This window comes from Fusarium graminearum, chromosome 3 (genome assembly GCF_000240135.3).
Source record: "Fusarium graminearum PH-1 chromosome 3, whole genome shotgun sequence".
NCBI classification, from domain to species: Eukaryota; Fungi; Ascomycota; class Sordariomycetes; order Hypocreales; family Nectriaceae; genus Fusarium; species Fusarium graminearum.
Window position 1 is genome coordinate 689451 of NC_026476.1, and position 19650 is coordinate 709100.

Below are 19650 nucleotides of genomic sequence, written 5' to 3' on the forward strand. Positions count from 1 at the left end.
CCGGGTTGACGAGAGTCGAGTTTTTATTTAACTGGTCGACGTCGACGCGCCCCTTTTTTTTCACGCTCGCTTCATTTACTCACTCACTCAACCAAGCTTTCAGTCAGAACAGTGGATTCACAGTACTTTCACCTACCTTTTTGAGTCTACTATTTTTTCGATAAGCTATACTATGTCTGCGTCTCCACCTAGCGGCTCATCCAAGAGACGGGTACGCACAGAAGCTCAGATGAGCCAGAAGCGACTAGCCGACCGCGTCAAACACAGAGAGAACCGACAGGAGCACAAGCTACGAATGGAGAGGATGGAAGCGGATATTGCGCAGATCAGAAGGAATCTCGATACTGTATCTGCGCAACTACGAACACTGCCCCAGATTGGTGCCGACTTGATGGCCTCACAACAGCAGCAGCAGCAACAACAACAACAACAAAGACCGCCTCAAAGACAGACTACCAACTTCCCCAGCCATCCTCCTGGTGAATCTTATGAAATGGATACCAGCACCAACGTCAACGAAACCCCGGACTTCCCCGCGCGATCTGCATCCAACGGCCCAGGTAGAGCCTCGCCTCGTCCCGAACACGACATGCCAATGCCACCTCCCGAGGTCATGTCAAGCCTATTCCCTGCGCCGTCGCACGTGGACTGTCGATGCGGAGTGCAGCATCACTCGCAGGCCGACTGCCTAGAGTACCGCAGCTTCGCCATCCTGTACGAAACCCATGCCGCGTTTCCCCAGGATCCTCTGCATGCGCGATCCCTGCCCAAGAACCCTGCGTTACCTAATATGACGCTTCACTCGTACGGCGACAACGCTGTCACATGCTTTCTCACGTCTTTTCTCAAGGGGTTCGAGATGGCGAGTGTGGAGACTTTGTTTGGCGTTTATTTCTTTGCCTATCGACTTATGAGGGTTCGTACTCCGTCTCGTCTGTCAGATTTAAACTAACGATTTATAGTGGCGCTTACATCCTGATCCTATGACATTGAAGGACGTGCCGCCGTGGCTTCTCCCAACCGAGGTTCAGAATACATATCCTCATCCCGTGAGCATCGATTACATCCCTTGGCCCGACCTCCGCGACTTTCTCTGTACGAATCCACGTATCAAATCCCGGCATTCCGTCAAGATGTATCTTGAGTCTCTACAGTTGAAATGGCCGCCTGGGTCTTCTCTCATGACCATGGAAGGGGGTCAGGTCTGTGTTAGTCCAGAGTTTGAGGCTATTGCATGCGATTTGAATAATTGGAAGCTAGGACCGCCTTGGTTGGACAATTTTCCACGTTTGATTTCACTGGTGCATCCTTAGTTAGGAAACAATTCAAACATTGTTATTATTTATAAGCGTTGCCTTTCTAATTACAAAGTCAAAGTACATGTCGCTCGTTTCGTCGGTCCTCAACAGTTTGGAGTAACTTCTCCAACGCTTGGCTATCTGGCTTTTCAGCCTTTGCCAGTGACTCGTCTACCAAGCGTGGCATACTCTCCTGCAGCTCACTCCTTTCATGATAATAAAGGCGTGGCGGCTCAAACCAGCGCCCGGAAAAGGCGAGATACCGCAACTCCATTTGCCCAGGGAACGGAGATGTGTCGTGTCTGAAATACACTACCCAGGGCTTCCTGTCAAAGCTAAAGCGCTTCAACAGGGGAAGGCTTTCGCAGATACTGTGGAATACAGTGTCCCATCTCAGGCTGCTTTCATACCAGCCAACGAAAGCTGGTCCAAGCCTGTAAGCATTGACCTTCGACCAACCGTGTAAGTTAACATTCCAGAGGGCAAACTCTGGTTGTTGGGCATGACAGTGGGTAGCGATGGTGCAGTTGTGTAGATGTAGAGCCGTGAGAGATTGTTGTTCCAGAACCCACTGAAATTGATCCTTGCGTAAGATGTCATAACCGTCCAATGTCAAAGTTTTCAGCTTTGGGAACGACAGCCCCTTTCCGTTGAACTCTCCAGGTATACTACCCCAGTGTTCACCAGAGATTGTCAATTTGACAAGCTGGTCTGCAATCGACGGCAGAAGCTTGTTTTGTAGATAACTGGGGAATTGTCTCAGTTCTTCCCGATGAATCAGATCAGGTCTTTCCGCATCAGGATGCATGTATCCGTAGTTTTCAGAGAGAATCTTGATTTGTAGTCGTTGAATATCGCAGAAAAGATTGGGTGCGATAGTGCTGGGCAGCGGCATGTTTTGTAGATTGTCCAAAACCAATTCGCGAATGACTGTCGTGTCGGGGCGTTCAGCTCGTGTTTCTATGGCTCGAAGAACGGCTCTGAGCGTTTGGAAACGAGTAGTGGCTAGTTCGGGACCAACAATTTCCTCTTCCTCGTCCAGAGGCAGTAGACGCGCATCTTTCCCGGCGCAGCATGAAGTGAAGCGGACCTCAATAGTGTCGAGGTTGGGCATATCGCAGATTCTGTCGATGGCGGATTCGAAAGCGCGCCATTCACCATTTGCCTCCCACTCAGGAGGCCAGTTTCCTTTATAACATGAACCGTCCACCTCCTCTGTGGCAGAAAAGATTGCCACGCGACGAGCAGCATTTGCAACTAGCTTTGAGCTCACAAATCTATGCCAAGAGTCGAACAAATGCAACGCAGTATCTACGTCGGTGCCTAGTGACAGGGTTCGGAAAAGTTGCTTCGTGGCTAGGTCATTCCAAAGACGACACACTAGGCGGGCGTTTGTGATATCGCCAAAGTGATGAATTTCGAGGCGGTGCTTCTCATGCTCAGTCAGGAGATGGCTGAAGATCTTACTCCAGACCTCGTTCGGAAGATTTGGAGGCATTTTGTTTGCTGTGCAGAGGGTGAAGAGAAGAGAAGATGGGCAGATGCACTGAACAAACAAGACGGAGATGCCTAGCAGCAAATGCCGCTCTACCAAAATCAGTGGGCTCCAGAGGTACATGATTCAGTGCAAGTAGGCATCTACAGTTCATTAAATTAATACAAACATGCACAAAAGCCCGGGCCTCATTGTGAGCGAGGCTGCCTAAAATGTTCACTGTTCAACTTGATCCTATTCCCGAGTGACTTAGAGGAGACAACTAGAAGGAAAATCCCATTGACTCGGCACGGATGCAAACTAGGGGAGAAGATGATTCTGGTTTCCCACATGAATATGAGAGAATGTTCGTATTGGTAACGCGAGGCTCGTGATGCGGTCCGTGATGCTCTAAGCTGGGCTGGAAGTCTTGGTAGGTGAACATTCAATTACCGTTGTAACCTTACAAGTCTAGAACGAACTAATCCTTTAATTGTAGCTTCCGCTTTCTCCACTTACCTAAAGATAGAGTGACATTATTCGCTGTTTGCAAGGTGACATTCAATAGTTTCAACGGTCGAGTGAATAGTCTGTCAGGCTAGACCTATTCTATATACCCTTTCCATGTTCCAGCTCATTTAAAGTCATTCTGTCTGATCTTCTTCTTCTTCTTCTTCTTGTTTACCTTTTCACTCACTCTTTTCTCTCTTTTACATTCACTCTTTCCAAGCCACTTGGTGACAATATCTGCATCATGAGACTCATACACCTGTTAGCGCTGTGCTCGACCGCCTTGGCATCGCCCTGCATCCTGTTGCAATATGTTGTCGACTTCGGCCTTGGCATGGTCTACCTACAGGTGATTAGTGAATGCTTAGCGGGTATGATCACGACGGAGACGATACTCACTGTTCAACCCATATGCGAACCATTGGGGCGCTGAAGTGCCTGGGAAAGAAAAGACGAAAAAGGTGGGAAGGAGCAGCGATATAAATAATCTTCAGAATCGGTATCGATGGCTATTGGCCCCATTTCTCTGTCACCTTCACCACTACCTCTTTCCACGTCACCTCACAATTTGTCCTTGTCCGCAATCGAGACAACAATACTTTCCGCTTTGCTACCTGACGGAATTGTATCCAGATGAAGTAATGGGCACCAAACAAGCAGGCGCTGATCAGCTGCTCGCCAAAATCTACTTGAGATCATCCGTGGCTTTCAGAAAGCATCCGCTAACCTGTGTTTGACAGATGATTTCACCACACGATTGGCAATCAAAGGGACAAGAGACTTACGTAGCTCCTGTTGCGCCTATCGCCATCTGCGCATGCGCCTTCTACCGAACCTTCACGATGACTACGATTATGTTCGAAATATCGAAGCCCACCAACAACAATAACGACCCGTATCAACCAATAGCATTGAACGCCTGATCCAAATCGAGCAAAACCGCGAAACCTTGTCTACCTCCCTCTACGACGAACAATAAGACGAATACCAAACTTTCTTAGCCCCTCGGGGACTAACTTCCCCGACCGTTGACTGACAGTCGATTGGCGCAAAACCGATGTCGCTTTGATCAATGAGTAAAACGCAAATGCGCCCAACTCAACACTTGAAAACGAGGCATTGTTTGGCAATCGTAAAAGGCTGCTCGACCGGATGACACCCGATTGGCTATTTGATGAGTTATATCATATCGGACGATGAAATGCCTTGGACGCTGCATTTTTTGCTATACCACTCCTTAGAGGTCAAACATAAGGTATTTGTAACAGATGGATATACAAGACATTTGCCAAGTCGGAAAGCTCCGGTCTTTCAAACGACATAGGCTTCCTCCCATATTTTGTTCCCAAACTCATCATTGATTGTCATCGGATGGAGTGTCCATGGTCAGGAGGTCCGAAATTGACACAGCCTCTTCGGTGACTTGGGTTCTGTGTACATATCTACACATTTTCTATCTTTCAGAGACTATACCTCATTGTCGGAAGCATCCTTTTGTCCCTATAGATATCTCAGTTCTAGATGATCCTAGGGGTAGCTTGGAGACCATAACCTAGCCTTAGGGTATCAGACAAATTGACCGCTGGAGCATAAGAGATAAGATTATTAGGGAAGCTTATGCTAATTAGACTAGGCTTGTTAGACTATTTATTTTTATACTCTAAGACTTAGGAGGCTAATCTTTCGGTTGATATCTTGGGGGGATATTTCTGTGAATAAAACATAGAATGAATGTCACAAGTAATGATTCCCAACTGGGCGATACTGGCCTGATACACAAATACCAAGATCCTTTATTTGAATCGATCAAGTCCAAAGTTATCCAAAATAGGATCCTTCTCCCCCGTCAAAATCATCTTACTCAAAAGCTCACCGACAAGAGCACCATTCGTCACACCCGAGTGCATAACAGCAACACTCAACCCCTCCAAACCCGTGTCTCCAAGAATAGGCAGACCATCTTCTGGCAAAACTCGATGACCGACGGTATAGTGGCTATACTGTAGTTCTTCTCCGCCGATAACTGACTTTTGAAGTTTGGCAAATAGTTCGAGAGCTACTTTTTCCACGTCGTCGCCGAGGTCGCCGCCTGAGTAGCTGGATCCAAAACGAAGGGCGCCTTGGACTGTTTGGCGGATGTGAAGCTCTGGGGCGTTGATTATGCCGTTGATTAGTTTCTTAGAGGTTGGTTTTGTGTTGACCAAAAGACCTTCTGAGCTTTCGAGGGGTAGTTTGATGTTTTCTGACGCGAGCAATGCGACGCTTCCCAGACCAGCAGCGACGACGACATGATCAGCAGTAAGAGTCTCCCCAGAATCCAAAACAACACCGCTGACACGACCTTCAGTCTTTTTGAAGCCTTTCACCTTTGTCTCGATAACTTTTCCGTTTCGTTCTTCAACCTGAGAAATCATCTGACGAGCCGCTATCTCCGCTTCCAGAGCTCCCTCCTGTGCGTACGCAAGACCCCATTCCGGCAGAATCCTCTCTCCGACATGAGGTTCAATCTCTGATATTTCCGTCTTATCAACACGGATAACATCATAGCCCCAAGCTGAAGCGTTGATCTTTGCAGCCTCAAGTTCCTCTGGTGATTTATCCCACGTCGTTGTGCCTCCCCAGTGAATCGGAAGGGAGTCGAAAACTTGCTCAATCTCCTTCCAGCGCTTCATAGAGCGAAGACGAAAATCATAATAGAACTTCTTGTCTGTCGATGCGGCGTTGAGCCATGCGAATGAGTTGGGTGTTGCCACGCCGCCGATATCTTCTGCTATAACAGTGACGTTGGTTTCGGAGGACAAGTGCCAGGCGATGGAGGCTCCAACTATGCCTCCGCCGATGACGACGACGTTAGAGTGTGCTACTTCACTCATTTTTGGAGACCTTTTCGATTCGTGAGGCTCTTCCATTTTAATACGTGGTTGATAAAGGTTTATAAGTTGCGAAGTTGTATCAACCCCGCCTTTGCCGGAGGTCAATATTATCTCCGACGCCCAGATATGAGAAGAAGTGATAAGTATGTTGCATAAAATATGGAGTTTGACTTGATAACTTACTCTCTGGGGTAAAGATCTGTATAATCACGCAATAGAGCTGCATCACTCTGTACCATCGTGTTGGTGCCAAGAATCAGTAGCATATTGGAAGCTCTTGAATAGGAAGGTCGTTTATATCATTCCTGTTAAGCATGTGGATCTCATGAAAAGCTCCGGTTCTATCAAATTACTGTTCAAGGAGTTCTCAGAGCTTTATCAGTCTGTCCAGCTGAACAGATATCACAGAGATAGAACAACGTATACAAGAGACAAGCAAAATGAATCAGTAATTTCTTTATTTCATCACCTGTTCACTGCATGTTCTCAAAGACGAAAGCACAATCCTTCCCATGACGCCTCAGACCTGGTGTCGACAATCAATGAGACTTGCAATACTTACAGTACTTACCCGCCATCCTGGCCAATCTCTTTTTCACTCTCCTCTTTTCTCTCCTCTTTTCTCTCCTCTTTTCCCACCTCTTCCTTTCAACTCGCTTTCTCCTCTTGTCTCTCTTCTTCTTCCTTTTGACTCTGTTTCTGTTCTTGTGACCATTCTTTCTCTTCTCGTAGCCCTCGCGAGCAGAAGCCCTCGCAGCAGCCAACGCTTGCGCGGCACTGAGATTTGGAATCTGTAGAGGCATGTCAGCATAATCGTCCTCATCAGAACAATCGTCCTCATCAGAATAATCGTAATCGTCTGAACTGGCCGGTTCATAGATCTGAACTTGAACTTGATCTTCATTTCTCTTCATGTCATATCGCACAACTCGATTGTAGATGTCCTCAATCGTCGCCTTGACTTGAATTTCCTTCTCCTCGTAAGCTGTTGATGAGTTCTGTGGATTCAAGTTGGTGAGGAGCGTAGAGGCTTTTTGCAGGTGGAAGAGTAGACCTGTTGCGGATTGTTGGGTAAAGGGAGGACTGGTTTCCATGCCACCCATGATGGTATCGCCTTCGTAATCCATACTGTCTATTGTTAGTCTGGGATAATTTGATGTGTTGGCGAGTTATCCTTCTTAGTGAAAAAAAAGTGATGCTCCTGACCGTAGTATAACAGAAATTCAACAGGGATGATATGATAAATCTGCGAAACGTGTAATCTTTCAGAGCATTGGATTTGGTATGTGGAAGATTTATAGTTTTTATGGAATTTCTGGCAGTGTTCAAAACTCATTGTTCTCTGAATATGACCATGTCCTTTACCGAAACCTGTGGTGTTTCGATGTTTTCTGCGCTGAACAATGCTCTTTGTCTTCAACACAACACAAAGACTCCTAACAAAAAAGGCTGAAACGAAATCCAGCTGTCCACTCCTGCATCGATTTATGTTCAATACCAATGATCAAATCAAATCCTCTATTGGTAAAATTCAAAACTTTTCGCTATTCATAACTCTAAATCTTCAATCATATCCATCTCTCTAAAACAGTGTGTACATCAATCTCTTCCACCAAGGGAACGTAGCAAGCTCAGCTCGCCAAGCGTTGATAGAATCCCAGTCGTGTTCACGTCGTCCGGTGTCAATATCAATCTTGTCGATGCTGATCCAGCTCGTTCGCTTCCAGATAACGCCACCAGCCCAGAACGCCAAAACAATGGGCAGTCCAAGATACTGCATGAAGAAATCTTCAACTGTTCCCATACCCGACTCGCCTACTGGGGCAACAATGGCGACGTAAAACTATGACAGGTTAGATGGTTTCAAAGGATTGGAAAGGAAAACTTACCTGGGCGATGAGAATGACAACAACGAAAATCAAACCAACCCAGGATCCGTAGACGCCACCAATGGCCTTGAAAGGGATTTCGTCAAGGGTGTGTCCATTGTACTTCCACGCAGCTCTGAATCTAATGTGCGCAAGACAAATAGAGCCCCAGCAAACAAGCATAGCCAAACCAGACAAAGCCAAAAGCCAGTCAAAGATAACAGGACCAGCCGCGTCAAGGTTCAGGAAAGCAAGACATCCAAACGCAATGATGAATCCAACAGATGGCAAAGGTCGACCCGCGCGATCAACCCACGTAAAGATCTTGGGCGCAAAACCCTGCTGCGCGAGAGCAAGAAGCGTACGAGATCCGCCGTACACAGAGGCGATACCGAGAGACAGAACGGACGAAAGGATGACGGCGTTCATGTAGTGATCGAGACCCTTGAGACCAGAGTATTTTCCGACGAGGACGAAAGGTGAGGCGGCGCTGTTGGAGTAGGAGCTGGAGCTTAGGAGATTCTCGTCGTTGCAGCTGACCAGCATACCAACAAATAGCAGCGCAACAATGTAGAACAAGCAAATTCGCCAAAATACCTGCTTGATCGCTTTGGGGACGGACTCTGTCGGGTTTCGAGATTCAGCTGCAGCGAGGCCGACGAGTTCGGAGCCTGCGAAAGAAAACGCCGCTGTGACAAAAACAGAGCAAAATCCTTTGAAGCCGTTTTTGAAAGCGCCCGGGTCTTCCCAGAGCTTGAATCCCTGGTATGTGCTGTAACTACCGCTTGAAGGGCCTCCGCCGCAGACGAGAACGAGTGCGATGATCATGAAGATGGAAATCGAGGTAAGTTTGAAGCACGCAGCCCAGAATTCTTCTTCAGCGTAGCCCATTGTGCCAAACATGTTGAGAATGATGATAGCAATGAGAAAGACAGCGATCCAGATACCGGGATTCGAATCAGGGGCCCAGTACTGGATGGTGATGGCGCAGACTGTTAGTTCCAGGGGAAGCGTGGCGGCCCATTGAAGACAGTAGTTCCAGGCCATTGCGAAGCCAAAGGCAGGGTCGATGAAGCGAGCGGCGTAGGTGTAAAAACCGCCAGAGATGGGATACATGACGGCTAACTCGCCCATTGCGTAGACAACGTTGAAGACCATGACTCCGACGAGGAAGAAGTCGATAAACAAAGTAGCAGGGCCCTGAAGGAGTCAGTTTGTAATCTCAGTAAGAAGTTGGTTCACTTACACCCTTGCTCAGAGCAGAACCAGAACCGACAAAGAATCCAGCACCGATTGATCCTCCAATAGCAACCATCTGAAGATGTCTAGGCTTCATCTTGCGATCCAGCTCAACAAGACCCAAACCATAATGCTTCCTCGTAAAAGACTTTGCATTCAGACCGGTTCTGGTCATGAAATCCTCCTGCTCATACTCTTCTCCCGTAGCAGTAAAGGCCTCTGGAGCTCTCTCGTCGACATCTCTCACGACGCTCTTTTCACCCACGACGGGGGCATCGCTAGTGACTTTTTCAACAGCCATATTTGTATCTAGACCCAGAATGAATGACAAAACGAAAGGGACAAAGAAGGGAGGGAAAAGTCTGGCTACTTGTGCCCCATTATAAAAAGGATCTTTGTTGAATACAAGCCGGTTCTATTTCGCCCCATAGTAAAAAAAAAACTCTCCATTAGTGGTTCCACCCATATTTTACATGGTTCTGACTCTGCGTTTTTTTACGATGGCAAAAGAAAATTTACTATCGTCGAGTAAAAATCTCCACGATCTGAAAAGGGGGTTGCTTTATTTCCCCGGGTGTTGACTTTTGCTTTTTACGTAAATCTCCATGGGGAATGTTTGGTCTGAGTGAGGTTATCTAGAGATGTTGTGCGGAGACGATGTTACTCCAATTGAGGTGGAATTTGGAGTAATCCGTACAGGGAATTGGAGAACACGTCAACGGAAGAGTTTAATAACAATTAACGAGAGTTTAATATTTATACGGTGAGAAAATACCTTTCCCTACATACAAAGAATTGTCGATCTTGATTGATAGTTGATCTCCCGCCTCAAACAGTCTTCGGCCCGATCGAAAAACGTTTTCATCGCCATCCGTAGTGGTTCGACAGGTACTTTGCCACTGTAGATACAAAACCACACGCTGCAACAACAACCATCAATTGCCTCTCATGACTTACTCCATACGCTCACCGACATAAATACCTATCGCATCAATTACGTTACTCCAATAACTAAGGAATGACAAGATCCCTGTTCATTCATAACGTAAATCAAGCGGCTCAACGGATAGAGACGGACTAGACTAGACTAGTCTTTGAGGCTTATGTCGGCTCGCTATTCCCGTTGAACCATTCGAAGTGGATTGCAACGATAAGGCTTCAATGATTAACATCAGAGGGTAAGAATTATGTTATTCGACGATATCTCGTATATCTGACGGTGCTCATTCTCTATATGCACAAACCCGCAACTCCTAAATCGACTGTACAAGGGTATCAAGTCTCATCATCCATTACTTGGCCGCTCTACTATGCTCCTCGTAAAACTCCAGCGTCAACGCAGCCAGGAACCCAGGAATGCACCCCTTCTCCCTGACCCAGAACCCAATCTGATCGCTAATCCTTCTCGCGAAATCACTGCGTGGACCGCCACCAACCTTCATCGTGCCGCGCTCGCCGTCAAACACAATAGAGTTCTCGTGCTCGTCGGTTTGCGATGGGTAAAACGTGCTTTCGACCCGCATTTTGCCGTTGGGGATAAACGTCACGGTCCAGCCGAGCGTGGAAAAGATGGCTTCTTTAAACTCTTGCGACTTGGAGCCCCAGACTTCTTTGAGACGACGCGTTCGCTTCTCGGCTGATGCTGTTTCCGCCTTGGCTGCTGTGATTTCGCGCTCCATTGCCGCGAGGACCGATGTGGGAATCATGGGTGAGGATGATTTGCCGCGGAGTGTAGCCAGGAGCTCTTCGTTCTCCTTCTTCAGAGCTTTGAGTGTCGATCGCTTGATTGCCTCAAAGTCTGATGTCGGGTTTGACTTGAGCGACAAGACGCGTGTTTGCGTTGACTGCTTAGCAGCCTTTAATTGCTCGCGGCTAGTGGATAAGTCCTTCTCTAGCAGAGAAATCTTGTTCTGAGACTTTGTCAACTCCTCTTCCAGCTTGCGCTTCTTCCTTGTAAGCTGTCCAAGCTGTTCTTGGGTGCTATCGTCCTCCACTCTCGATCGCTTGCTGCCTGTAACCGGCTGAGGGGCGCCTGTTAAAGGTTCGAGAGATGATAGCTCGGCATGTAGTGTTTGGACCTCCTTCTTGTACTGGTCAACAAGGTCTTCAAGCTCTTGGACTCGTTGGACCCGTGCTTGGTCGAATTGCCCGGGCTGAAGCGTCTCGTCCTCGGTGTCGAAGGTCTTGAGCTGGGCGCGAAGGTATTCCACCTCCTTGACAGCCATAATGCGCTGTCGGTCCAGACGCATGCGAGCCTTGTCGGTGTTGGTTGCGCTGGCTGCACTCTTGGATTTCTCGACTTCGCTCTTCAATTGGGCCTTTTCGTCATTCAGAGACTGGATCGTGTTCTGCGCAGAAGTCATCTCCGCTTGCAGTTGGCCCACTTTCTCGACGAAAGACGCGTTGGTAAGACGTTCCTCTACTAAGGCCCTTGCAACAGCTTCTGGTGAATCGAATTGGGATTCGTCAGTCTCGGCGGCATTCTTAAGGTACGCAGACCAGGCCAATCGCTCGTCTTCAAGTCGCTGTCGCTGGATGCGGGCTTCGGCAAGCTCTGCTTCAATTACCTCCGCAGATTCCAGTCTTCGCTGTAGGGTTCGCTTCTCTTCTTCGACGACTTCGACTGCTTTGCTCAATGATCGTAGGTGCTTAAGCTCGGATAGCTGGTCGCGGTTCGTAGATTCGAGGTTGCGGATATGCTGCACTTGTTCAGTAAGTTCTTGTCTGATAATCTCCATCGTCTCTGCATCGCCACTTTGAGCCTTGAGTCGCAAAACATCTGCCTCTAGGTTTGCGATCTGTCCATCCCTCTCGGCCAATTGTGATTGCGTTTGTTGTAGGGCATTCTCTCGCTGCTCGTTTTCTTGTTCGAGTTCTTTGACTGTCTTTTGCGCAGCTGCAATCTGCATCTCCATATCGGTAGCCTTGCGGTCGGCGATTCGTGCGGCTTCGTCCTTGGCAGCGGACAGATCCTCAAGCTGATCCTGAAGCAAGCGGGCCTCATCCTCTGCGTCACGAGCCTTGCGCTCCAGTTTCTTTTTGTCATCCTCAATCGACTCCTTGATTTGTTCCAATTCTCTTCGTAGGGCTTCGGTTTGTTCGACCGCCTTCTCGCGTTCGGCTTCGGCAGCTTGGCGCTTCTGGACTTCATCTTGCGTCTCTCTGCGAGATTGCTCAACCTTGCTGTTGCTTGTCGACAGGGCAATCTCCTTCTCTTGTTCGGTCGTCTGCAGGCGATATTGCAGTGTTCCTATCTCTGCTTTCAACGCCTCCATCTGGCGCTTTTCCTTCTCAGACTCGTCCGCTTCAGGAGGCGGCATGTTCTCCTTATGACTTTCGCGTGAACTGGGGCGGACGGATTCTGGGGCCATACTTGTTCGAGAGGCGGGACGAGGGAGGTTCGATTCGCCTGTGAGGAGGTTGTAGGATGGTTGTGTACTCGCGCGAAAGGACATCTGATGATCGCGGTTAGCAATTGAATTGTTTGTTCTGTTTTGGATGTCTTACCCTGGAGTTTCGCAGCGACGGTTGCGGGCCGACATTAGAAGTACTGGCCCTGAATCTATTATTGGATATGGGAGTTGTGCGGCCTCCACGCCCATTCTTGTCGTTGGGCGCGTGCGAGCGCATTGTGATGATGGGTAATTGGTTGTGTTGTGAAGTCGCGGTGCAGAATGGTTTGTTTGGATCACCAGCACGTTGCGCTATCACGTGACACCACGGCCCAGCTTGGTCCGGCCAAGTCACTCTAGAAATGATGGTATTTATACTACATGTCTGGGTTACAGGATTGAATTGATGTGAGTTCCATCGCTTTACTTATACTTGATTGATGTAGATGAAATGAAAGACATCATGACTTTGCTGGTGTGTTGTAGGGTAGATGCCATTGTCAGCCACTGCCGATGATGAAGCTTTTGTTTAAGCTGTTGTAGCGTTAAACGGCTGGATACGATGTGATTGATCGATTATAGTGGCTGCCGGTATCAACAGGTTAATCGAGTTACGCCATGCTGGTGAGAATTGGAGGCTGCTAGATCAACTTCAACGACAACACAGAACTCTGTTCTTCAGTCATACTTTGTCAAACCACCAACAATACTAGGAACCACAGCCAACCACCCCTGCATAGCTTGTCTAGCTGCTCCAATCAATCAATGACGCATCCCACTAAGAATGTTCCTGAAATGTTCCTCTCTTATCCCAAGCTGCCAAGTTCCGAACCGTCCAGTGACGTAGCAGTGCCTGGCAACAAAGATGGAGGGGGACCCTGTCCCGTAATGATGAAGCTTTTGTTTTATTGGTCATCCCACATTCCATTCTCGTGACCCACTCTGATCTATTTTCTTGAGCTTCACAGCTTCGAATATGGTCAAGCCTATATCGTCAAACCCGACGATCACCGAGTTATCGTTCACTGCCTTTACAAATATGCTCCACTGACGTCGATTCGATATCGGGGCCGTTGAGAGTTTCCGAAATTGGTTGGACCATTTGACTTTCTTTACTTGCTCGACCCATCGTTTACACTTGGATGAAGCATTCCAGCTAGCTTCTACACCAGCATCTTTCACACACAACGTACATCCCTAGCATCGGTCGCTGTACCACAGCTTCCACACACTAATAACTTTCATCATATACTCGGCATCTTTGACAACATCGTCATACCGCACACCCCAACCATGGCCTCAATTGGCCTCAGGGTAAGCTCCCATACCCCTCCATCGTACCATCTCTAACAGCGTCACAGTCCTCCGCGACCACTCGAGCCATAACCCTTCGATCCTCTCACTCCCGCCTCCTCCCACTCTACCAGCGCAAACTACCACAACGACAATTTTCCTCCTCAACACCACGATGGGACTCGTCAAAACCCTCTACCAACAGCTCGGCAAGCTCGGAAGAGTCCATCGCCAGCAGCGCATCCTCCGAACCAAAAGCCAGCAAGCTCAACATTTTTAGCACGGAATGGGAAGACCTCGACACAAAGATCAGCAGCTTTTCGGATCTTCCGCACCGGCTGTTTGGCGCAAACCAGCACATGGTCATTAACTACGAACTCAAGGAAGCTTTGCGCCTCATGCTGCGCCAGTTCAACGCGCCCATCGTTTACTCTTTCGCTTACGGCTCTGGTGTCTTTCCTCAGTCTGCTTCCAAGGCCAGCATATCCGAGGCCGACTTTCGAGCTGTTCACCCAAGTCCCCCAGAGGCGCTGATCAAGTCGCAAAAGGGTTCGCCAAAGGTTCTCGATTTTATCTTTGGTGTATCACACGTTGAGCATTGGCATTCGATCAATATGAAGCAAAACCGTCATCACTACTCTGGTCTTGCGTCACTGGGATCAGGCGTTGTGTCGCGCGTGGGGAATTGGGGTGCTGGCGTCTACTTCAACCCCTTCGTAGAAGTCAACGGTATGCTTATCAAGTACGGCGTAACGAGTATCGACAACCTCGTCCACGATCTTTCTTCCTGGGACAGCTTGTATCTTGCTGGTCGTCTTCAAAAGCCCGTCAAGATTCTTCGCGACCATCCCCGTGTCCGACTCGCCAACCAGCACAACCTCATCGCCGCCCTCCGAACCGCTCTGCTCCTCCTACCTCCCAACTTTACAGAAGTCGAGCTATACAGCACCATTGCAGGGCTCAGCTACCTCGGTGATCCTCGCATGGCTCTCCCCACAGAGAACAAGAGCAAGGTGACAAACATTGTCGACAACAACATTGTTCACTTCCGCCGCTTGTACGCGCCACTCGTCAAGACGCTCCCTAACGTCGACTTTACTGGACCCTGCCGCATCGACGACACTGATTGGATCATGAATCCGGATCCCGACAAGGGACTTCAGCAGGACATGGACCCCAAGCGTCGCGGCAACATGGTTAGACGCCTACCCCAGACTTTCCGATCACGTCTCTATTTCCAGTACCAGAAGCGATTCGGTATTCCTCGCGGGGAGTTCAACGAGCTCATGAAGGCCTCAACGGATAATGATGGCACTGCCGTGAAGAAGATGCAGGGTGGTGACTTTGAGCGCCGCATTGCCACCGACGACCCCCAGAAGCTTCAAGAGACAGTGCGTGTAGCCATCAAGCAGACAGTGAACTGGCCCAGCACAGTACAGAGTGTCAAGGGTCTTTTGATGGGTGGTGTATCAAGAACAATGCGATACTTAGGCGAAAAGTACTCCAAGTATAAAAAAGACAAAGTGGACAAAAAGGTGAAACAACTAGCCGACAAGTCAGAAAAGTCAGAATGAGCAGACATACATCAAGCGTATCTTAGGTAAAGAGGAGGAGCAAGCGTCACTTGAAGTACAAGTTCACATGAACGATAAATGAGTATAGACGTAGCGAAATGAACAAAATACTTTGGACAAAATGTCCTTCTTGATCCCAGCCCGAGATATATAACTACGGATTTATACCATACATAGATACATACACCATTCCTCCAAGCGAGATCCTGTATTTTGTCCAACATATGAATGCGCATACAAAGAAAAAGGTGAGAGCAAAAGAGACATTAGGAACAAAGGGGAGGGAAAAAGAGTGAAGAAAAAAGGTTTCACCCCGAACAAGCCATTTACGCTCGCTATTCAATGCGCCGCCAAGAAACGTATTTCTGACTTCTATCCATGCACGTGGTAATATTCAACAGCCCGCCGTTTTATCGTCCTTCGTATTTGCCGCTGACAAGTTTCCTTGACACAGGCACGTCTACCCACTTTTGTTCTGTGCTTGCGCTGTCGTCGGCGAAGGGATCGTCATCGGAGATTTCCTTGCCTTTACCCTTGCCCTCGTCGAGTCGAGAGATGGAGATGCCGCTTCCGACAGGTTGGTCGCCCGAGGCTGTGAGTTCCCATCGGGCTTCGATGTGACCTGGCTTGGGCTCTGTACCCTCTGAGCCGATGATGCGGCAGACGATCTTCTGGGGGTCGTTGGTGAGGGTGAGATCACCGATGCGCCAGTAGACGAGATGCTTGTCCTTGAGGTGTATTCCTACAGGCTTTGTCTGGGCGCCACTTGATTTACCCTCGTATTTTGCGACAATGACCACGTTGTGTAGTGATACAGGGGCGGCAATCTTGGAGGCTGGGTTGAGCTGGTACTGTAGCAACAAGCCAAGCTTGTCTCCCTGGGGCTTCCACGCGGGCTTCAAGAGAAGAGGAGCATGCTCGGCCAGCACTGAAGCCTCTGATTCCTCGAATACTCGGTAGGAGAATGCGGTGGCATTCTTGGTGAGGTGAGACACATCAATATTGAACTGGTCGTGGTGGTCGGGAGATGAGTTTTGTACAAAGATGCGGTTAGGACCAATGCGCTCGAGAGCCGCAAAGTTGTTGATACGGATAGTTTCGTAGGCTGGATTTGTTAGTGATGAAGGAGGTATGATAGGCATTAACTCACTCTTAGCATCGCCCGAGTCGCTGGGGTTGTTGACAAAGGCAACTTCACCCGTGATGGACGCCGACTTGATGACACCATCCTCAAAGACAGCAGACACGCTCTCAATGATGGACGAGTTGAGGCCAGGAGCAGTCATGTGAGCGTGTTGAGGATGGTTTCCACCGCCCAATGAATTGCCAGATCGCACCGACTGTGTATCAGAAGTACCGGCAATGCTGGACTCGGATGCCAGTGCAGCAAGCGCACTTCCCTTGGATGTGGATGGCGCAAGGATTGGAGATGCTGCCAGACCACTTATAGGGGAATCCGTGCCACTCTCTGGCAGGTTAGGAGGCGGCACATACATGGTATGACGCACATCGCGACGTCCCCTAACTGTACCACTGCGACGAGTGGCCGGTCCCATCTTGAGGCTGTTGGCAACGCTAGAAAGTGCAGCCATCTTGGCATCGGGATCTTCATCTTCGACGGGCGTCTGCTGAATGTTGACCTTGAGCAATTGGTCAGGATCTTCGCCAGACTCTTGCTTGGCCTCCCGTTGAGCTTCGGAAATGGGGTCGTTCATAGGGGGCGGGACATTGAACCCGTCCGAATCCTTGGTTGCATTTTGCGGTGCCGATGGCTGGTCTTGCTTGTGTGACGGAGGAGGACCAGGAGGTGGCTGGACATTCGACAGGTCAATTTCGTGGTTGCCGTTAACGGTGCCTCCAGCCGACTGTGGAATCGGGCTGTCGAGCAGATTTTCATTGTGTGACGTTCCGTTCGCATTCTCGTGCGCGTCTGGCTTGGGTGTGTCGTTTTCGCCATCGGGTACCCGCGGCATGTCAGGGGTTTCTGCCAGAGACGACAATCGTTGGTGCTCTTGGAGGTTGTTGGAGGAAGCTCTGGGAGAAGGGCCTCGATCGGTTTGGCTGTGGCTCGTTCCCAATCGTCCAAAGCTGGGTCCCAACTTTCCAGGTGAAAGCTGACCGAAACCAGCGTGCATGCTCTGTCTCCTACGTCCACCGAACATGGTACCGAGGCGGCGCAGTTTACCTCCTATGCTTTGTTAGTTGGTTCTATTGGTGCTATCAATTTACATACCTGGCTTTTCTTGAGGCATTGATGTCTCGCTCATATCATCGTCGGCGTGGGAAGATGTCGGGGCTGTGACAGGGGCAGGAGATGCTGTGTGAGCACTTTGAGCTGGTAGATTAGTGCTATCGGCAGTGCTTGGAGGTACTGGCGTCGAAGGTGTAGTGCCAGCAAACGATGACTGGCGCGTCGAGTTGCGGGTTGGAAGCTTCGCTTTGCCGGCAGTAGCTCTGTGCACAAAAGATTCGATTTCCTTTTCGGTGTTGATCTCGAGCATCAGTGCCAGTGTTTCCATAGCATTTTCCTGCACACGCTGGGCCGAATCGGACTCGTGCGTCTGGTATTGGGTGAGAAGATCTCGCAGGTTGTTGACACGCGACTCATCGAGAGCCTGGAGAGACTCGAAAATGAACGGTGCCTGTGATTCCCATTGCCCAGTAGCCGACTCAAGTTTGGATGTAGCGCTCTCGACCTTGGAAGTGTTTGCTCGACCCCCCTTCTTAGTGAGCTTGTCGACAGCGTTCTGCGAGTCATCGAGGTCTTTGGCCATGGTCGACAAGTTGTTGGACATGGTGTTCATGTTTTGAAAGTCCTTTCGGTTGGAAAAGTTTCGTAGCGGGTGCTCAATGTCTTTTTCGATTCGATCGGCGAGTTGATGGTGAGCGTGGGCGATGCTTTCAGTCGAGTCGATAATTCTATTCCACGGCGCCTGGAAAACACTGCAGTAACTGTAAGCATGTTGCGACGCCAATGCCATGGGACGGAAGATTTACCCCAGCTCTGATTGACCGTTTGGCACCTTGAATTGGGTGAGCTTTTTTAGACCCTGGACGTATTGATCCTCCACGCGACGGCGCTCCTGTAGATAATTGATTAGCGGGATGTCGTAGAGACAGCGAAGCCATGTCGCTACCAATTGTTGATTCGTACCTGGAGCCAGTCGGCGACTTCGGTGTTGACGCGGGTCATGCGCTTCATTCGTTCGGTGAGTGTTTGAACCGCCTGGCCGGGCTGGAGAGCTGCCTATATGCGCAAAAGGAGTCAGCCGAGCTCAATCAAACATCATTTCCATTGGGGTTCCTGTCGCTCATAGCGATGGCAATGGACAAAAGGACTGGCTCACCAGCATGGCGGGATACTCGGCCCTGGCCATATCCTCCATGATGAACAACGGCGCAAAAAGATATTAATATTATATATAGATGCGGAGGAGAGAACAATGCATTAATGATGGTATTAATCGCTCCAAGAGGTGATGCGCATTGCGGTTCGTTGAACGGGAGGGGTTTCAGTCGAGGTTTGGAGGGACGAAAAAGTAGGAGCTTCCTTATGTACGTAGGCCTCGAGTGGTACGCCGTTGGTAAACAATGTCGATGGTAGGTGATCGGATGAGGCGGAGTAGGTAATGGCAAAAGTGTCCAGATCCAAGACAACAGAAGGTTGGAGGGAGAAGAGTTGTTGTGTCTGGTAGTAACAAAATGCCTTGGCTGGGAGTGACAACGGTTAAAGGGACCAAGTTAAAAGTAGAAGAGGAGAGGAGAGGCTGGAAGCAAGACAAGACCAAGACAGGGCTGGCGTTGACTGAATTGGGTTGGACTTTGGCTGGGGTAGCTCGATTTAGGGATGGTGGAGAAGGTAATAAGTGACGTTTGGTGGTTGGCTGAGCTTAGCAGTTCTCCATAGCATTAGAGCAGTAGAAATCACGAGGACACAAATAAACATGACCTCATTAGACCTCGGTCTGTCAGTCTATAGAGTAATATCAACACCAATGAATTGAATCATGATACCTGAATTAAAGCATTCTGACATTCAATTCTGACATTCCTATTCATGTTTCTTCCATTGGCATAATATCCCCTGCTTCCCTTGCTTCCTTGCTCTGGTGAAATTGTGGGCCTCTTC

At 49.0% G+C, this 19650-nt stretch overlaps 8 protein-coding genes across 8 annotated transcripts; 2 read left to right on the top strand and 6 right to left on the bottom strand.

The window, feature by feature from the left end:
* Positions 1 to 172: 172 nt before the first annotated feature.
* On the top strand, positions 173 to 1313 carry FGSG_04939 (uncharacterized protein; the record flags this gene model as incomplete). Its single annotated transcript, XM_011325108.1, has 2 exons — positions 173 to 916; positions 963 to 1313. The coding sequence occupies 2 exons, from the start codon at positions 173 to 175 to the stop codon at positions 1311 to 1313; spliced, it is 1095 nt and encodes a 364-aa protein (XP_011323410.1).
* A 58-nt stretch (positions 1314 to 1371) lies between these two features.
* On the bottom strand, positions 1372 to 2796 carry FGSG_04940 (uncharacterized protein; the record flags this gene model as incomplete). The annotated part of the gene is made up of 1 exon (XM_011325109.1): positions 1372 to 2796. The coding sequence occupies one exon, from the start codon at positions 2794 to 2796 to the stop codon at positions 1372 to 1374; it is 1425 nt and encodes a 474-aa protein (XP_011323411.1).
* Positions 2797 to 5075: 2279 nt separating this feature from the next.
* On the bottom strand, positions 5076 to 6155 carry FGSG_04941 (uncharacterized protein; the record flags this gene model as incomplete). Its single annotated transcript, XM_011325110.1, has 1 exon — positions 5076 to 6155. The coding sequence occupies one exon, from the start codon at positions 6153 to 6155 to the stop codon at positions 5076 to 5078; it is 1080 nt and encodes a 359-aa protein (XP_011323412.1).
* Positions 6156 to 6628: 473 nt separating this feature from the next.
* FGSG_04942 (uncharacterized protein) lies at positions 6629 to 7282 on the bottom strand (the record flags this gene model as incomplete). Its single annotated transcript, XM_011325111.1, has 3 exons — positions 6629 to 6681; positions 6727 to 6946; positions 7082 to 7282. The coding sequence occupies 3 exons, from the start codon at positions 7280 to 7282 to the stop codon at positions 6629 to 6631; spliced, it is 474 nt and encodes a 157-aa protein (XP_011323413.1).
* Positions 7283 to 7737: 455 nt separating this feature from the next.
* FGSG_04943 (amino-acid permease inda1) lies at positions 7738 to 9563 on the bottom strand (the record flags this gene model as incomplete). The annotated part of the gene is made up of 3 exons (XM_011325112.1): positions 7738 to 7998; positions 8045 to 9223; positions 9270 to 9563. 3 exons carry the CDS (start codon positions 9561 to 9563, stop codon positions 7738 to 7740), a joined length of 1734 nt encoding a protein of 577 aa, XP_011323414.1.
* An 870-nt stretch (positions 9564 to 10433) lies between these two features.
* FGSG_04944 (uncharacterized protein) lies at positions 10434 to 12892 on the bottom strand (the record flags this gene model as incomplete). The annotated part of the gene is made up of 2 exons (XM_011325113.1): positions 10434 to 12717; positions 12770 to 12892. The coding sequence occupies 2 exons, from the start codon at positions 12890 to 12892 to the stop codon at positions 10555 to 10557; spliced, it is 2286 nt and encodes a 761-aa protein (XP_011323415.1). The 3' UTR covers positions 10434 to 10554.
* Positions 12893 to 13947: 1055 nt separating this feature from the next.
* On the top strand, positions 13948 to 15604 carry FGSG_04945 (uncharacterized protein; the record flags this gene model as incomplete). The annotated part of the gene is made up of 2 exons (XM_011325114.1): positions 13948 to 13968; positions 14016 to 15604. The coding sequence occupies 2 exons, from the start codon at positions 13948 to 13950 to the stop codon at positions 15519 to 15521; spliced, it is 1527 nt and encodes a 508-aa protein (XP_011323416.1). The 3' UTR covers positions 15522 to 15604.
* Positions 15605 to 15636: 32 nt separating this feature from the next.
* FGSG_04946 (uncharacterized protein) lies at positions 15637 to 18932 on the bottom strand. The gene is made up of 6 exons (XM_011325115.1): positions 18869 to 18932; positions 18676 to 18768; positions 18519 to 18604; positions 17755 to 18464; positions 16672 to 17709; positions 15637 to 16626 (listed from the first exon to the last, which is right to left on the bottom strand). The coding sequence occupies exons 1-6, from the start codon at positions 18896 to 18898 to the stop codon at positions 15932 to 15934; spliced, it is 2652 nt and encodes an 883-aa protein (XP_011323417.1). The 5' UTR covers positions 18899 to 18932; the 3' UTR covers positions 15637 to 15931.
* Positions 18933 to 19650: the final 718 nt, after the last annotated feature.

Excerpts from the sequence above, each read along its gene's own strand:
- FGSG_04946 (XM_011325115.1), bottom strand. The coding sequence starts at position 18,898 with ATGGCCAGGGCCGAGTATCCCGCCATGCTG. Across the intron at positions 18,465-18,518 it reads AACGGTCAATCAGAGCTGGG|TGTTTTCCAGGCGCCGTGGA; the intron begins GTAAATCTTCCG and ends CAGTTACTGCAG. Across the intron at positions 16,627-16,671 it reads CGACTCGGGCGATGCTAAGA|CCTACGAAACTATCCGTATC; the intron begins GTGAGTTAATGC and ends TAACAAATCCAG.